At 37.2% G+C, this 11,531-nt stretch overlaps 2 protein-coding genes across 4 annotated transcripts in view; both read left to right on the top strand.

Moving 5' to 3' along the window:
• Positions 1-30: 30 nt before the first annotated feature.
• LOC139133453 (venom phosphodiesterase CdcPDE-like) overlaps positions 31-11,531 on the top strand; it is a 32,964-nt gene continuing 21,463 nt past the window's right edge. For 2 of the 3 annotated variants that reach the window (XM_070700060.1, XM_070700059.1), the window contains exon 1: positions 113-245. In XM_070700060.1, the coding sequence (XP_070556161.1) occupies positions 234-245 (12 nt within the window). In that variant the 5' untranslated portion in view covers positions 113-233. Of the gene's footprint in view, positions 246-11,531 lie in introns of all 3 variants that reach the window. The other variant, XM_070700058.1, reaches the window with a different exon arrangement.
• Positions 3,676-11,499, top strand: LOC139133451 (uncharacterized). Its single transcript, XM_070700057.1, has 6 exons — positions 3,676-4,235; positions 4,553-4,739; positions 5,278-5,345; positions 6,698-6,823; positions 7,370-7,568; positions 8,872-11,499. Exons 1-4 carry the CDS (start codon positions 3,716-3,718, stop codon positions 6,724-6,726), a joined length of 804 nt encoding a protein of 267 aa, XP_070556158.1. The 5' UTR covers positions 3,676-3,715; the 3' UTR covers positions 6,727-6,823; positions 7,370-7,568; positions 8,872-11,499.

The raw sequence follows: 11,531 nt of genomic DNA, 5'->3' as shown, positions 1-11,531 counted from the left end.
TCGTGAGGCCATTGGCTAAGCGAAGAGGACAATCAGTTCAGCTCTGTCGATTGGTTAGCACTTGCACTCGCTTACTGGGGCCGGCAATAAAATTACTAATCACCGGGTCCAGGTCCGAGGCGTCGCTTTTCACCAATACAGACGGTGCTTCCTTCCAGGGTGGCGTCTCGATTACGCTGCTATAAGAGCTGTTTCCTGACTGTAAATAGCATCGCAAAACCATCATAACAAGAATGTCTGACACGGTAAGTGAGCTGTATGTTACTCTCACCCCTGAACCTAAAGACTGTCTTTTTGAAATTGGCCCAGCAAAGACTCGGTACACACTGGGGCTATCATGCCGTTTTCAATGATGTTCCTGTATATAAGGCTCTAAACTCTATTTGTCGATGATTATGGAAGATATTAAGTCTCGAATCAGCGACCGCGATCAACAACAAAATTACTTGAGAACGTATACGGCCTGGTATCCGAGTTTCCCTGATTGTTAAATAATATCAATACAGGTCTCGTACAATTTAGACTATAGGGGCAAATGCAGTGCGTTTTATATAGCGTTGGGTCCAGTACAGAGTTATTCATAAATTGAGAAAAATGTCGATCACGGTGGCACGTCACTCTCTCGCGTAACGTTGGCTCAAGGTTTGACCACATATAGAGGGACTGTGGTCGGGCGAGCGCGAGAGGCATCCTCTTCAAATTGCTTCTTGTAAGTGTATTATTGACAGACCTAGAAATGTTGACGCGAAGATCAATATAACAGCACTGGTTTAACAATTGAGTGAACACTCGCAAAGTTGAAAGGCGGCAAGTTTTATTGTGTCTTTGTTCAGTTGTGTGTTTATGATACTGCATACCTGTTAGAGCATCATACTAGGAATTTGTCTGATGTATCAAGGAGGCGGTAGAAACGAAGACAACCTCCATAATGGTAACAAGAAAGAAAGGGGCTGTCTCCTTTCAACTATTGATCTATGATGAGAAAGAAGTAATTATTTTCCAAATTAATGTAGGTTTTAGAAAGACATCCCTTGTACAAGTCGCGTTGGAAGTTCATGTGAGAAACGGCACTGACCGATAAGTAATCAATCTCTTGCGAGGATACGGAAATTAGCTCGGCCAGGCCAGTCATAGCGGCGTGTCGCTTGATACAGATTTACCGTTGAAAGGAAAGCACCACATGGTACGCCATGGCAAACCAAGAAGAAGCACGTGCTCAAGATTTGACATGTCACACAGTCGCTTCCTCTTTAATGTCACGAGGTCGGACCTACAGGAGTCCATCTGAAGTCTGCATGCTGCGAGATGTCAACGAAATTTAAAACCCTTTGAAAAAGAAACACCTTACTTGCAGTCTTTTGACATAAATAATCGTATTTTGTCAACATGCTGTCATATTTGAAACCAAGTATGATGTATTGCAAACATACCTTCGACCTATCTTTTAAACGAGCCGGCAAGAAAAACAATTTCTGATATCTAGCAATGGAAAGTAGATTGGCATGGGTTGTCTGTTAGTTTTACAGTGAGAATCATTGAAATGTACGTAGCTATACGCTCCTCAAATAAACTCCCTCGTGTTATGATCAACACGGTTAACCTTTTTAGGGACTGGTCTGTTTCTTCGGCCTGGGGGCGGCGGATTATTTTTTGTCGACGTCAAAAAGTGGCTGACCCCACTATTCCAACCTTCGAAACAGGATGACCCCTGCGCGCGACAAAGGTGAAACAAAGGTGGATTATAAATTGAATAATTCAGTATATATATATATATATATATATATATATATATATATATATATATATATATATATATATATATATATATATATATATATATGAAAGTCATGTAGTTGAAGGGCATGCTGAAAAATATCGTTTGATATTTTAAAGAAATGTGCCCGAAGGGCGCACCGAAAAATTTATACAGATATCTTAGATATATATATATATATATAATGTCTTATACAGTAACGTTTTGCACCAGGACGGGGCTCTGAAAAACATGTCTTATTATTATTAAAGATACGCGCCCGAAGTGCGCGCCGTAAAATGCAACTGAATGATGAAATTTGTGGCTGGCACAATGTATTTTACGCAAGTATGAGCCGTCTCGAAATTCAAAAACACTCTGAACCCCCCTATTGAGCATTTCAAAAACATTGTGACCCCCTATCACCAAAGTCAAAAACAGGGTGACCCCCATGAATCCACCACGCCCCCCCCCCTTAGGTCGAAGAAACTGACCAGTCCCTTATACATGTATTGTTGTGAATTCACGATCGATATCAAAAACTGGAGTTTCCGCCGTAAAGTGTCGTTATTTTCACAAAGACACAGCCACGTTTTTGAACAAAACTGTATATTGCGCAATAAGTTTATTTGATTATTAGGAGATTGCCTTTCAGAACTAGTTGATCAGTCAATGCCAACAGAACGTCCAAACTAGAGTATATGCAATTTACATGTTTACGTGTAACACGTGACTCCCATCGTACAATGCACAAAAGTTTATTTAATTCTGAGTCCATTAACAACATTTTGTTTTATTTTCCCTGTGCACTGAGAAATAGTGTAACAAAATACCGATATATGTTATCCTAAACTTTGGTACAAGCACTTTCACGAAAGTCTAGTACTTAAAATAGAGTTTGTAATCTGACAAATTTCCGCTCTTTACTCCAATTCCTGTCTGAAACGACTGACAGTGATCAGACACCGTGACAACACAGTAGCTGCAAACCGTTACTTGGCGGGTTACACATATCCACGTCACAACGAACGTGTGAATAAATGTTTAAAATCGGTAGACAACTAGATATATGTGTATGTATGTATGTATGTATGTATGTATGTATGTATGTATGTATGTATGTATGTCTGTCTGTCTGTCTGTCTGTCTGTCTGTATGTATGTATGTATGTATATATGTATGTGTGTGTCTGCGATGTGTCTGCGTACATGTCTGCGTATATACATTCATTTGACTCTAAGTGTACACTGAATCCTCTAAGAACATTGTCAGCAAATGACTTTCGTACCTGTTATTCGAGATACTGTTGTTGATATCGATCGGAGCATGATGTATTGACAAATCCGCATATTTGGGGCTAATAAAGGTCTCTGCTCTGTACAGGTAAACAGTCACAAACACTGTTGGATTTAAAATTTTCTGGCAAGGGCAGAGTACTAACTCTTATGATTGATGGTATGCAACCTAAGGTTGATCTCGATGTAACTGACACCCTGTGTCCGACATTTAGGTCACTGACCTATGATCAGAGTGGTTTCTTTCGGCCGTAAAACTGTAACAACGGGGTTATCTCTTCCAAACTGGTGGTAATTGTTGGTTTAACAACACTACCCTGGAGACTCTGAACTTTACCTGGGATTCTCCCCTCTGATTATTCCTAAGTGCACTCGATAGACGAACATCGACACATATTAAAATCTATCTCAAGTACAACTAACCATAAACTCAACGTTGGTGTCGACAAGATAATTTTAAAACACACAAAAGCCTTTAAGTAAGCTCTGATAACTTCGAATAAAAAATTTAAAGTTCTTCTGAATAAATATTTTGAAATGTCAACAATCCTCTTGTCCTTTCAGCATGTCAGGTAATTTGAAAAATAATTTGCCTTTAAGGTTAAGTACACCGAATTCTCCTGCGCATACGTTTCTGCGCAAGTAAACTCCCTAGCTTGACAGAAATATGTTTCAGGTTAGCCATTTTGAGAAAGGTATGTGTACGTCTTTTACGATAAGTATGAAACCAAAATCTAGTAAAAGCGGAAAATTTTTGTCGCGAGGTGAAAAATCACGGCGCGATAAGGCTTCAGAAACACTACTGGCCAGTCAGTACCAAAATCGAGACGCTCAAGGGACGTTCAACGTGACTCCCAGTACGTCTGTTTATGCGAGTACGACGAGTACAGGCGACGATGATGTAACAACGCCTCCGACTATGAACAGAGAAATTCCATGGGATGAAGGTGTGAGGCTCGTCAATCTTGGGGTGCTTGCCAAAGGACTCGACTCTTGCAGTTTGTGCCGAAACCATCTGCGTCTGGTAAATTGTGAAGGCGAGACTAAATACGGGGGAGGCAGCATTTTGCACGTTCCGTGTAAACATTGCGGCACTTTCAACAACGTATACACAAGTAAAACTAGCCGGACAGCTGGAAAGAAGTACGGAATGTCAGCATTCGATATAAACACAAAGATAGCCACAGGTATGCCATGTAAATATTCTTAACTTATTGTAATTGTACGAATATATTTTCATATTGTTCAATGGCATTTTGCCATGACCAGTTGGGTAACAATTACTGTAATGGTTTCACCATGGAGGTACTACCTCCATGGTTTCACATATCCATTCCCTGTCATCCGCCTGTCTTAGGAAACGGGAACTAAAATGTTCTGTTTTTGTTCTTTAACAATATAATCATTTTCAATTTTGGTGCAAGTATTTGTTGAAATGTGTACGCAAATGAATCTTTATGTCGGTTTTTTTCTCATGTATTGATTTCACATCATTTTACACCAGGTATGATCCATGCAGGCATAGGTGAGAGACATGTCAACAGCCTGTTTTCATCAATATCACTTCCAACTATTCACGAGAAGACACTGAAACGAAAGGAGAGAGCAGCCGGGGAAGCAATTACTAAGGTTGCAAAGAGATCTTGTGAGCATGCTTTGAGAGGTGAAATTTCAAATTCTAAGAAGGCAAGGTAAGTGTAAACATTAGATGTAGAGATACTGTCTATGGTGTAAACACAAAATAAGAGTTTTGAAAACAAAGGTGACAAGGGCAGCCACCCAAAAACCCATAAGTACCAATCAGATCGTTGAAAAACTCCGCATTAGTTCATCATCTGTTTCATTCAGCTGAATTAGTTGACTTGTTAGCCAACCTATGTTAGCTAGAGAGATCTTGTGTAGGGGCATGGGTTTGACTACCTGCTCCTATCTTGAGGGGGCCTGTTGTGTTTAATGTCTGAGAGCTATTATTGCTATTGTTTGAAACTAGTAAACTGGAACAAGTCGAAATCAAAACAGGTGTGAGTGACGTTATTCATTATATATCTTAGCAATGCAAGGTATATTGATATTTTAATAAGAAACTCATTCACCAAATTTGCCCCTGCTTTATCTAACCTCATAACAAAAAATATCTCTGAATCACAGTTAGCTTGACCTGTCACTGTACTTCTTAGGGTTAGTCTGTCATATCACATCTCATATGTGTATCTTTTTTTTTCTCATCAGAATTGATGTTTCTTTTGATGGAGGATGGCAGAAGAGGGGTAGCGGACGAGATTATAAAAGTTTGTCTGGTAAGTAGCTTGGAGGTCTACAAACATTGAGAATAAAATTCCAAAAATCATAGAATGTAAAATAGTGTTCTGTTTAAGATGTGGCTTTCGATGCAACAAGTGACTGACGCAGATAACTGAATTTTCCACGCTTTTGCTTCTATTCTGTAGTATGTCATCTCTTTAAATCAGCAGCAACAAACTTGGCACGGCATTGTCATGTTAGTGTATGGATTCACAATTACTTGTTGAAGATAAACTGTATGTTTTAGTTTCACACAACAGCACACATGCTTTACAGTTTGTTAGATGATAATGTATGTACATTTCTATGTAGGACATGGAACACTAATAGGTAGACAGACAGGAAAAGTAGTAGCATATAGCACTAGATGCAAGCAGTGTAGGATCTGTGACTCAGCAGAACAGCAGGGTGAGAAAGCCAGACAGCATGATTGTCATAAGAACTGGTCAGGTAGCGCGAAGTCTATGGAAGCTAGCATAGCTGTAGAGACAGTAAAAGAAGTAGAACAGATAGTGAAAATAGACAGTGTGACAATGGATGATGACACCACGACAATGGCTAAATTGCATGCAGAAGTCAGGCCTGATATAGTAAAAAATAAAGATAATAATCATACAAAGAAAGGATTTACTAACAAACTCTACAAACTCAAAGAAGAAAAGAAGCACAGTCAGTTGTCAACTAAAGTCATTAATTACCTTCAGAAATGTTTTAACTATGCTGTAGCTCAAAATACTAGCAATCCTGGAGGTTTAGAAAAAAATCTTAGGGCAATAGTACCTCATGCATTTGGAGACCATGTCCATTGTGATATAGAGTGGTGTAACTATCTAACAAACCCCAGTACTTACAAGCATAAGAGTCTTCCATATGGCAAAGATCTCTGTGGAGAAGACCTCAGGGAGGATTTAGAGGAGATCATGAAAACATACATAGCAAATGCTGAACAACTTGCTAGGATAGGATCATCTCAAGCAAATGAAAACATGAACATGGTCATTTCATCCAAAGCACCAAAGGCCAAACACTATAGTGGCTCAACCAGCTTCAACTTTCGTGTTGCTGCTGCGGTAGCCCAGAAGAACTTAGGTCATACATACATTAGTCAGGTTGGTAATGGCTGTGAGGTTTGTAGTTAGTGTTCTGTATGGTCTCTACTTAGTATCATGTTCGAGACTTCTTATGATAATACTACATTTTCAAGGGTCTACTTGTAGGTCGGCTTTTGACAGGAAAATGAAATAAACACACACGAACGCCAGTAACAATAAATGAATGTGGACAGTACATGGCATCCCAAATAAAAAAATGGATTTGTACCAAATGTTATGTCTCATTTTCTCCTCAGGTGCACAAGGAGAATATGTTGTCCCCTAGCAGAAGCTGCCAAATTTATGGAAGAATGTTGGATAAGAAAACAGTGAATATGACTGAACAGACTAAATCAAAAATTGGAAAGCTGAAGAGAATTAAGGTGTGTTTCTAATTGGAGGATCACTATGTAACTGCCTCCAAAATTCAAGTTTTGAAGCCTGCAATCATTTGTATATTGCAAATGTATAAGTTGTAAACACAGACATGCCACACTTTTATTGATTTGAATTATAGATTATTTAATATTGCATCAAAAAGTGATGTTCTGTCCTAGCATATGATACTTTTAAAGGGACAAAGTCACACATAATTGACATTATGTCAATTGTTTTAGTTTTGTTTTAAAATATTTTTATATTTTCCAGTTAACAGAAATATGCTCAGTAACTAGTTTTTACCATTCAACTCTGACCCAGACATGGCCATAGTGCATGAATTGTGCTAGAAATAATTTTTGGTATTATGTTCATATTCAGGGTGTGAACTGAGCTGTGACAATTAGAGATTGAGCCAATTTCAGTGTGTAGAACAACATTATCATTATAATATCCCAAAAGGAATTAAAATAATCAAAATGATGTCAAAAATGAGTGACTTTGTCCCATTAAAAGGGTAGTATCACTGTATCATCTCTTTCTGTTTGCAGCAAAGAGAAAAGAGAGCTCATAAAATTGCTGCCACTGAAGTTAGGGAAGGTGCAACATATCAAAAAGATATTGCACTATCTGCACAAGCCGAACACCAGACAGAAGAGATTCCTGAACCAGTTTTATGTCCCAAGCTCAACCCAGTTTCTTGTGGAGAGTATACACCTGTTGTCTTTGATATTGAAACTACATCAGCATGTAAGTGTAATGTGTGATTTAGATCAACTGTGCTACTTTGTGTTGCCTTGTTTTTGGCATACGTTATTGCATGGCTTTCCATAGCTTACTGCTACGCCATACAACTTGGCATTAAAGGGACATGAGCTGTGAGTGTTATGCTATTTTATCTGTATTTTCTGGTTCTTTGTATCAACTACGTTTTTTTTGTATTAATGCAGAAATTAATCTTTATGACCCTGATACGGGTGTTGCGAACCGAGGTTGTACGGTGGACGGGGCCTGTACATCATATGACCGAGGTCCACTAACGCATATCAAGGCTGTAAAATTTTTATCAAGTAATTGTTTTAGCTCTTTCAACACCATGGTACAATGTCCCAAAGCCATTGTCTTCAATGGTTAAGTTGGACCTCTACGCAGAGAACTGAGGTGAAAGGGTTAAACCAGTTCCGATCAGAATAAGATTTGAATTGTAGACTACTTGCTACATAACTGCATGCAAGGTGCAGAGAGACCGGTTTGAATCGCACGCTGATGTGTTATCGAATGGAACGTATGCAGACAGCAATGCACGTAGCAACGAGAATAAAAATAGTTTCAAAATGTGTGTCCTGGACTGTCGGAAAATAACTGCCTAGTTGAGAGGGTACTTTTCTCATAGCTCATATTTGGTTTTGTATATAAATACCAAAAAGAGCTTATATGATGAGTCAGTGGCGTCGGTATGTATGTATGTGGGTATGTATGTGCGGATGTATGTCAGTCACACACAAAGGCTCCCATGCTGCCAAAACTACCATCTCAGTATTTGGTGTACAGGTAGGTGTGGGGGTTAAGATGTGACATTGTTCAAATGAACACGTCAGTGTCAAAAATGTGCAAATGTGCAGGAGTTATGGCATGCCAGTAAGAAACAGGCCAACCCCACTGACCTTGAGTCATTTCCTGCTCAAAACATAGACAGTAGAGGGGGGAAGACTGTCTATTCTTAAACTAAGAGGGGCTTGCTGTTTCTGCTATGCATGTTGCTAAAGTTGACCTCCAATACCTAAAGTTTCAGACCTTATTTACTGTTGTCCTTCCTGTTTTTCTGGTTTAAATATTTCTTGGTTTTTTTTCAGGTTGTACTGTACAGAAATCATTGTCATAAAATCAACGTAGAATTTTCCTCCACTGAACAGATAAAAAAAACATTTACTGTTGATCTTTGGTACCCATACTGGTACATACCAAGTCTGATCAAATTTGAGCGACACCATATAATAGCAGTATTTTTTTTAAAAAGCACTTCTTTTGAAGATCCTAATTTTTTGTCTTTCAGATTCAACTGCTGAGATCATTCAGCTATCAGCTGTTAGTGGTGAACAACAGTTTGAAGGGTACATTTTGCCAAACCAACCTATATGCCGGATTGCATCTGAGAAAACTCACCTAACTGTTGAAAATGGGAAATTATGCTACAAGGGCAAAGCAGTCCAGTGTGTGCCTAAAGAGACTTGCATGCAAAAGTTTTTGTATTTTTTGCAGGCATTTGACAATCCCATTTTAGTTGGACATAATTCTAGATCATTTGATTGTCGCTATTTGATTAATTCTTTGCATGATTGTTCTTTGATAAACCAGTTTATTTTAACTGTTGCAGGTTTTGTTGACACCTTGCCATTGTTCAGGTCAATTTATCCAGGGATGAGATCATATTCTCAGGAAAGTCTGACAAACAAGTTTGTTGGCAAGGAGTATGAAGCACATAATGCAACAGCTGATGTGTTAATGTTACAAACATTACTTAAAACTTGCAATGTTCTGACGTCAATTCTTCTAGAACACAGTTTTACATCAGACTGGATGATACAATACCTTCATTACAGAAAGCAACAATCTTTTAATTACAGTACCTTGATATGTCTTGTTAACAATAAAACTCTCAGTAAATCTATGGCACAGAAGTAGCAGGGTCTGTTTGACCTATAGGCATCTGCATATAGCATATAAAAGGGGTGGCTTTGAAAGTTTGAGGGGGTTATTTACTGAGGAATGTGGTGGCGTAACAAGGGTTACTAAATCTGAAAAAATCATTCAAAATGTTCATGACTATTTTAATAATTGTTGAGCCCCTGTAGTTCCATTACACCTATTTATTGTAAACTGTAAAACAGCTATTACCAGTCAGTGTCATTTTATGATCTGTCAGTTTACATTAATGATCATGCTATTTGAAATCCATGTAACTTATCTGATCATGATTAGCCAGGAGTAATGTATTGTAATAAGTTAATAGTACTGTAAGTATAGAGTCACAAGTAATGTAAATACATAGTCACAATGTATAATATTCTGTATTGCATATAATTCACAGAAAAAGTAATTGGAAGCTGTACCATGATGACCTAATATGAAAGCAGTCATTGAGTCACAAGTAATGTAAATACATAGTCACAATATATAATATTCTGTATTGCATATAATTCACAGAAAAAGTAATTGGAAGCTGTACCATGATGACCTAATATGAAAGCAGTCATTGCATAGCTTGCTGACCAAGGCATTGACTTTAGAAATAATTTATATCAGTTTGTTGTTAAGTATATTAGTTTACACAAACTACTGTCAGATTTTTATTAGTAAAAATCATAATGATTTGTAAATATTTGTAAATATCCAAAACTTATTTTTTTGTTTTTATTTTTATTAGTAAAAATCATAATGATTTGTAAATATTTGTAAATATCCAAAACTTATCTGTAGTTTTATTCACCTTTTAGCTCCGCTGTCAGCGACGTGGAGCTTATCAAATAGGTTGATTTTCCGTCGTTGTCCGCCGTCGTCCGTCAACAATTGCCTTCTCCTCAGAAACCACAAATCAAATTGCTTTGAAATTTTATATGCAGTTCACTTAGGCTAACCTCATTCAAGTTTGTTCAAATTGTGGTGAAAATTGCATATTTGTATTTTGGGGCAATTTTTGTCATTTTTTGTAAAAAAATCTTTAAAAATCATCTTCTTCAAAAGTACCAGTCAGATAGCTTTGATATTTGGTACATAGGTCCCTAGGGATGATTATTTCAGATTTGTTTAAATTGTGCAGAAATATGCAAATTTGCATTTTTAAGGCAATTTTTGCCATTTTCGGTCAAAAAATATGTTTCTCAAAAAGTACTGGTCTGATAGCTTTGAAATTTGGTATACAGGATTCTACAGATGAAGTAAGTAGTATATATTAAATGAAATCTGTAATTTTGTATTTTTGGGGCAATTTTTGCCATTTTTGGTCAAAAAAATGTGTATATCCAAAACTAGTCATCTGATAGCTTTGAAATTCGGTACACTGGTTTCTACAGATGATCTAAATGATATTTATTGAAATTATGATGAAATCTGCAATTTTGCACTTTTGGGGCAATTTTTGCCATTTTTGGTCATAAAATTTCATTCTCAAAAAACTACTGGTCAGATAGGTTTGATTGACATGTTCTCAGGAATGATCCAATGTGATATATTCAAATTATGATGAAATTGGCAATTGTATATTTTTTGCAGCTATCTTAGACACTTTTTCTGGCAATTGAAATGAGCTATCAAAGATTTCCAGCTTCTTCATCAACATGTGTCGAAAATAGTTATTCTCTACATAAATACAGCGGAGCTATATTAGCGGTTAGGTTGCTTGTTGTACATAAGCCTACAAACTAGGTCTTTTTTTTTTCAAATTAGATTGACAACTTGTTATCAGAGATTGCCTCAAAAAGGGGAATCAGAAATGTTAAGTTTCTGGAGGTTTTTATTGCTAAGAGTGTTTTATTGTAATGACGAGGGAGGAGTTCAATCAGTGTAATGTTTGACAGTTGATGGGGCATTTTTGTGTCTTTTGTATTATTTGGATGTGTAACATTTAGAGCGTAGAAATGTGAATATATAAAGTAAAAATGAATAAAAAATAAAATAAGATGTACATGTGTCTATATCTCTGTATTTTTTAAATAG

The sequence above is a fragment of the Ptychodera flava genome, chromosome 5 (genome assembly GCF_041260155.1).
Source record: "Ptychodera flava strain L36383 chromosome 5, AS_Pfla_20210202, whole genome shotgun sequence".
In the NCBI taxonomy this organism is placed as follows: domain Eukaryota; kingdom Metazoa; phylum Hemichordata; class Enteropneusta; family Ptychoderidae; genus Ptychodera; species Ptychodera flava.
The sequence above is the reverse complement of the archived record's forward strand: the minus strand, read 5'-3'. Positions and strand labels throughout refer to the sequence as shown.

Coding starts and splice junctions, on each gene's coding strand:
- LOC139133451 (XM_070700057.1), top strand. CDS start 3,716: ATGTTTCAGGTTAGCCATTTTGAGAAAGGTATGTGTACGTCTTTTACG. Junction 4,236..4,552: donor AAACACAAAGATAGCCACAG/GTATGCCATGTA, acceptor ATTTTACACCAG/GTATGATCCATGCAGGCATA. Junction 5,346..6,697: donor AGATTATAAAAGTTTGTCTG/GTAAGTAGCTTG, acceptor TTTTCTCCTCAG/GTGCACAAGGAGAATATGTT.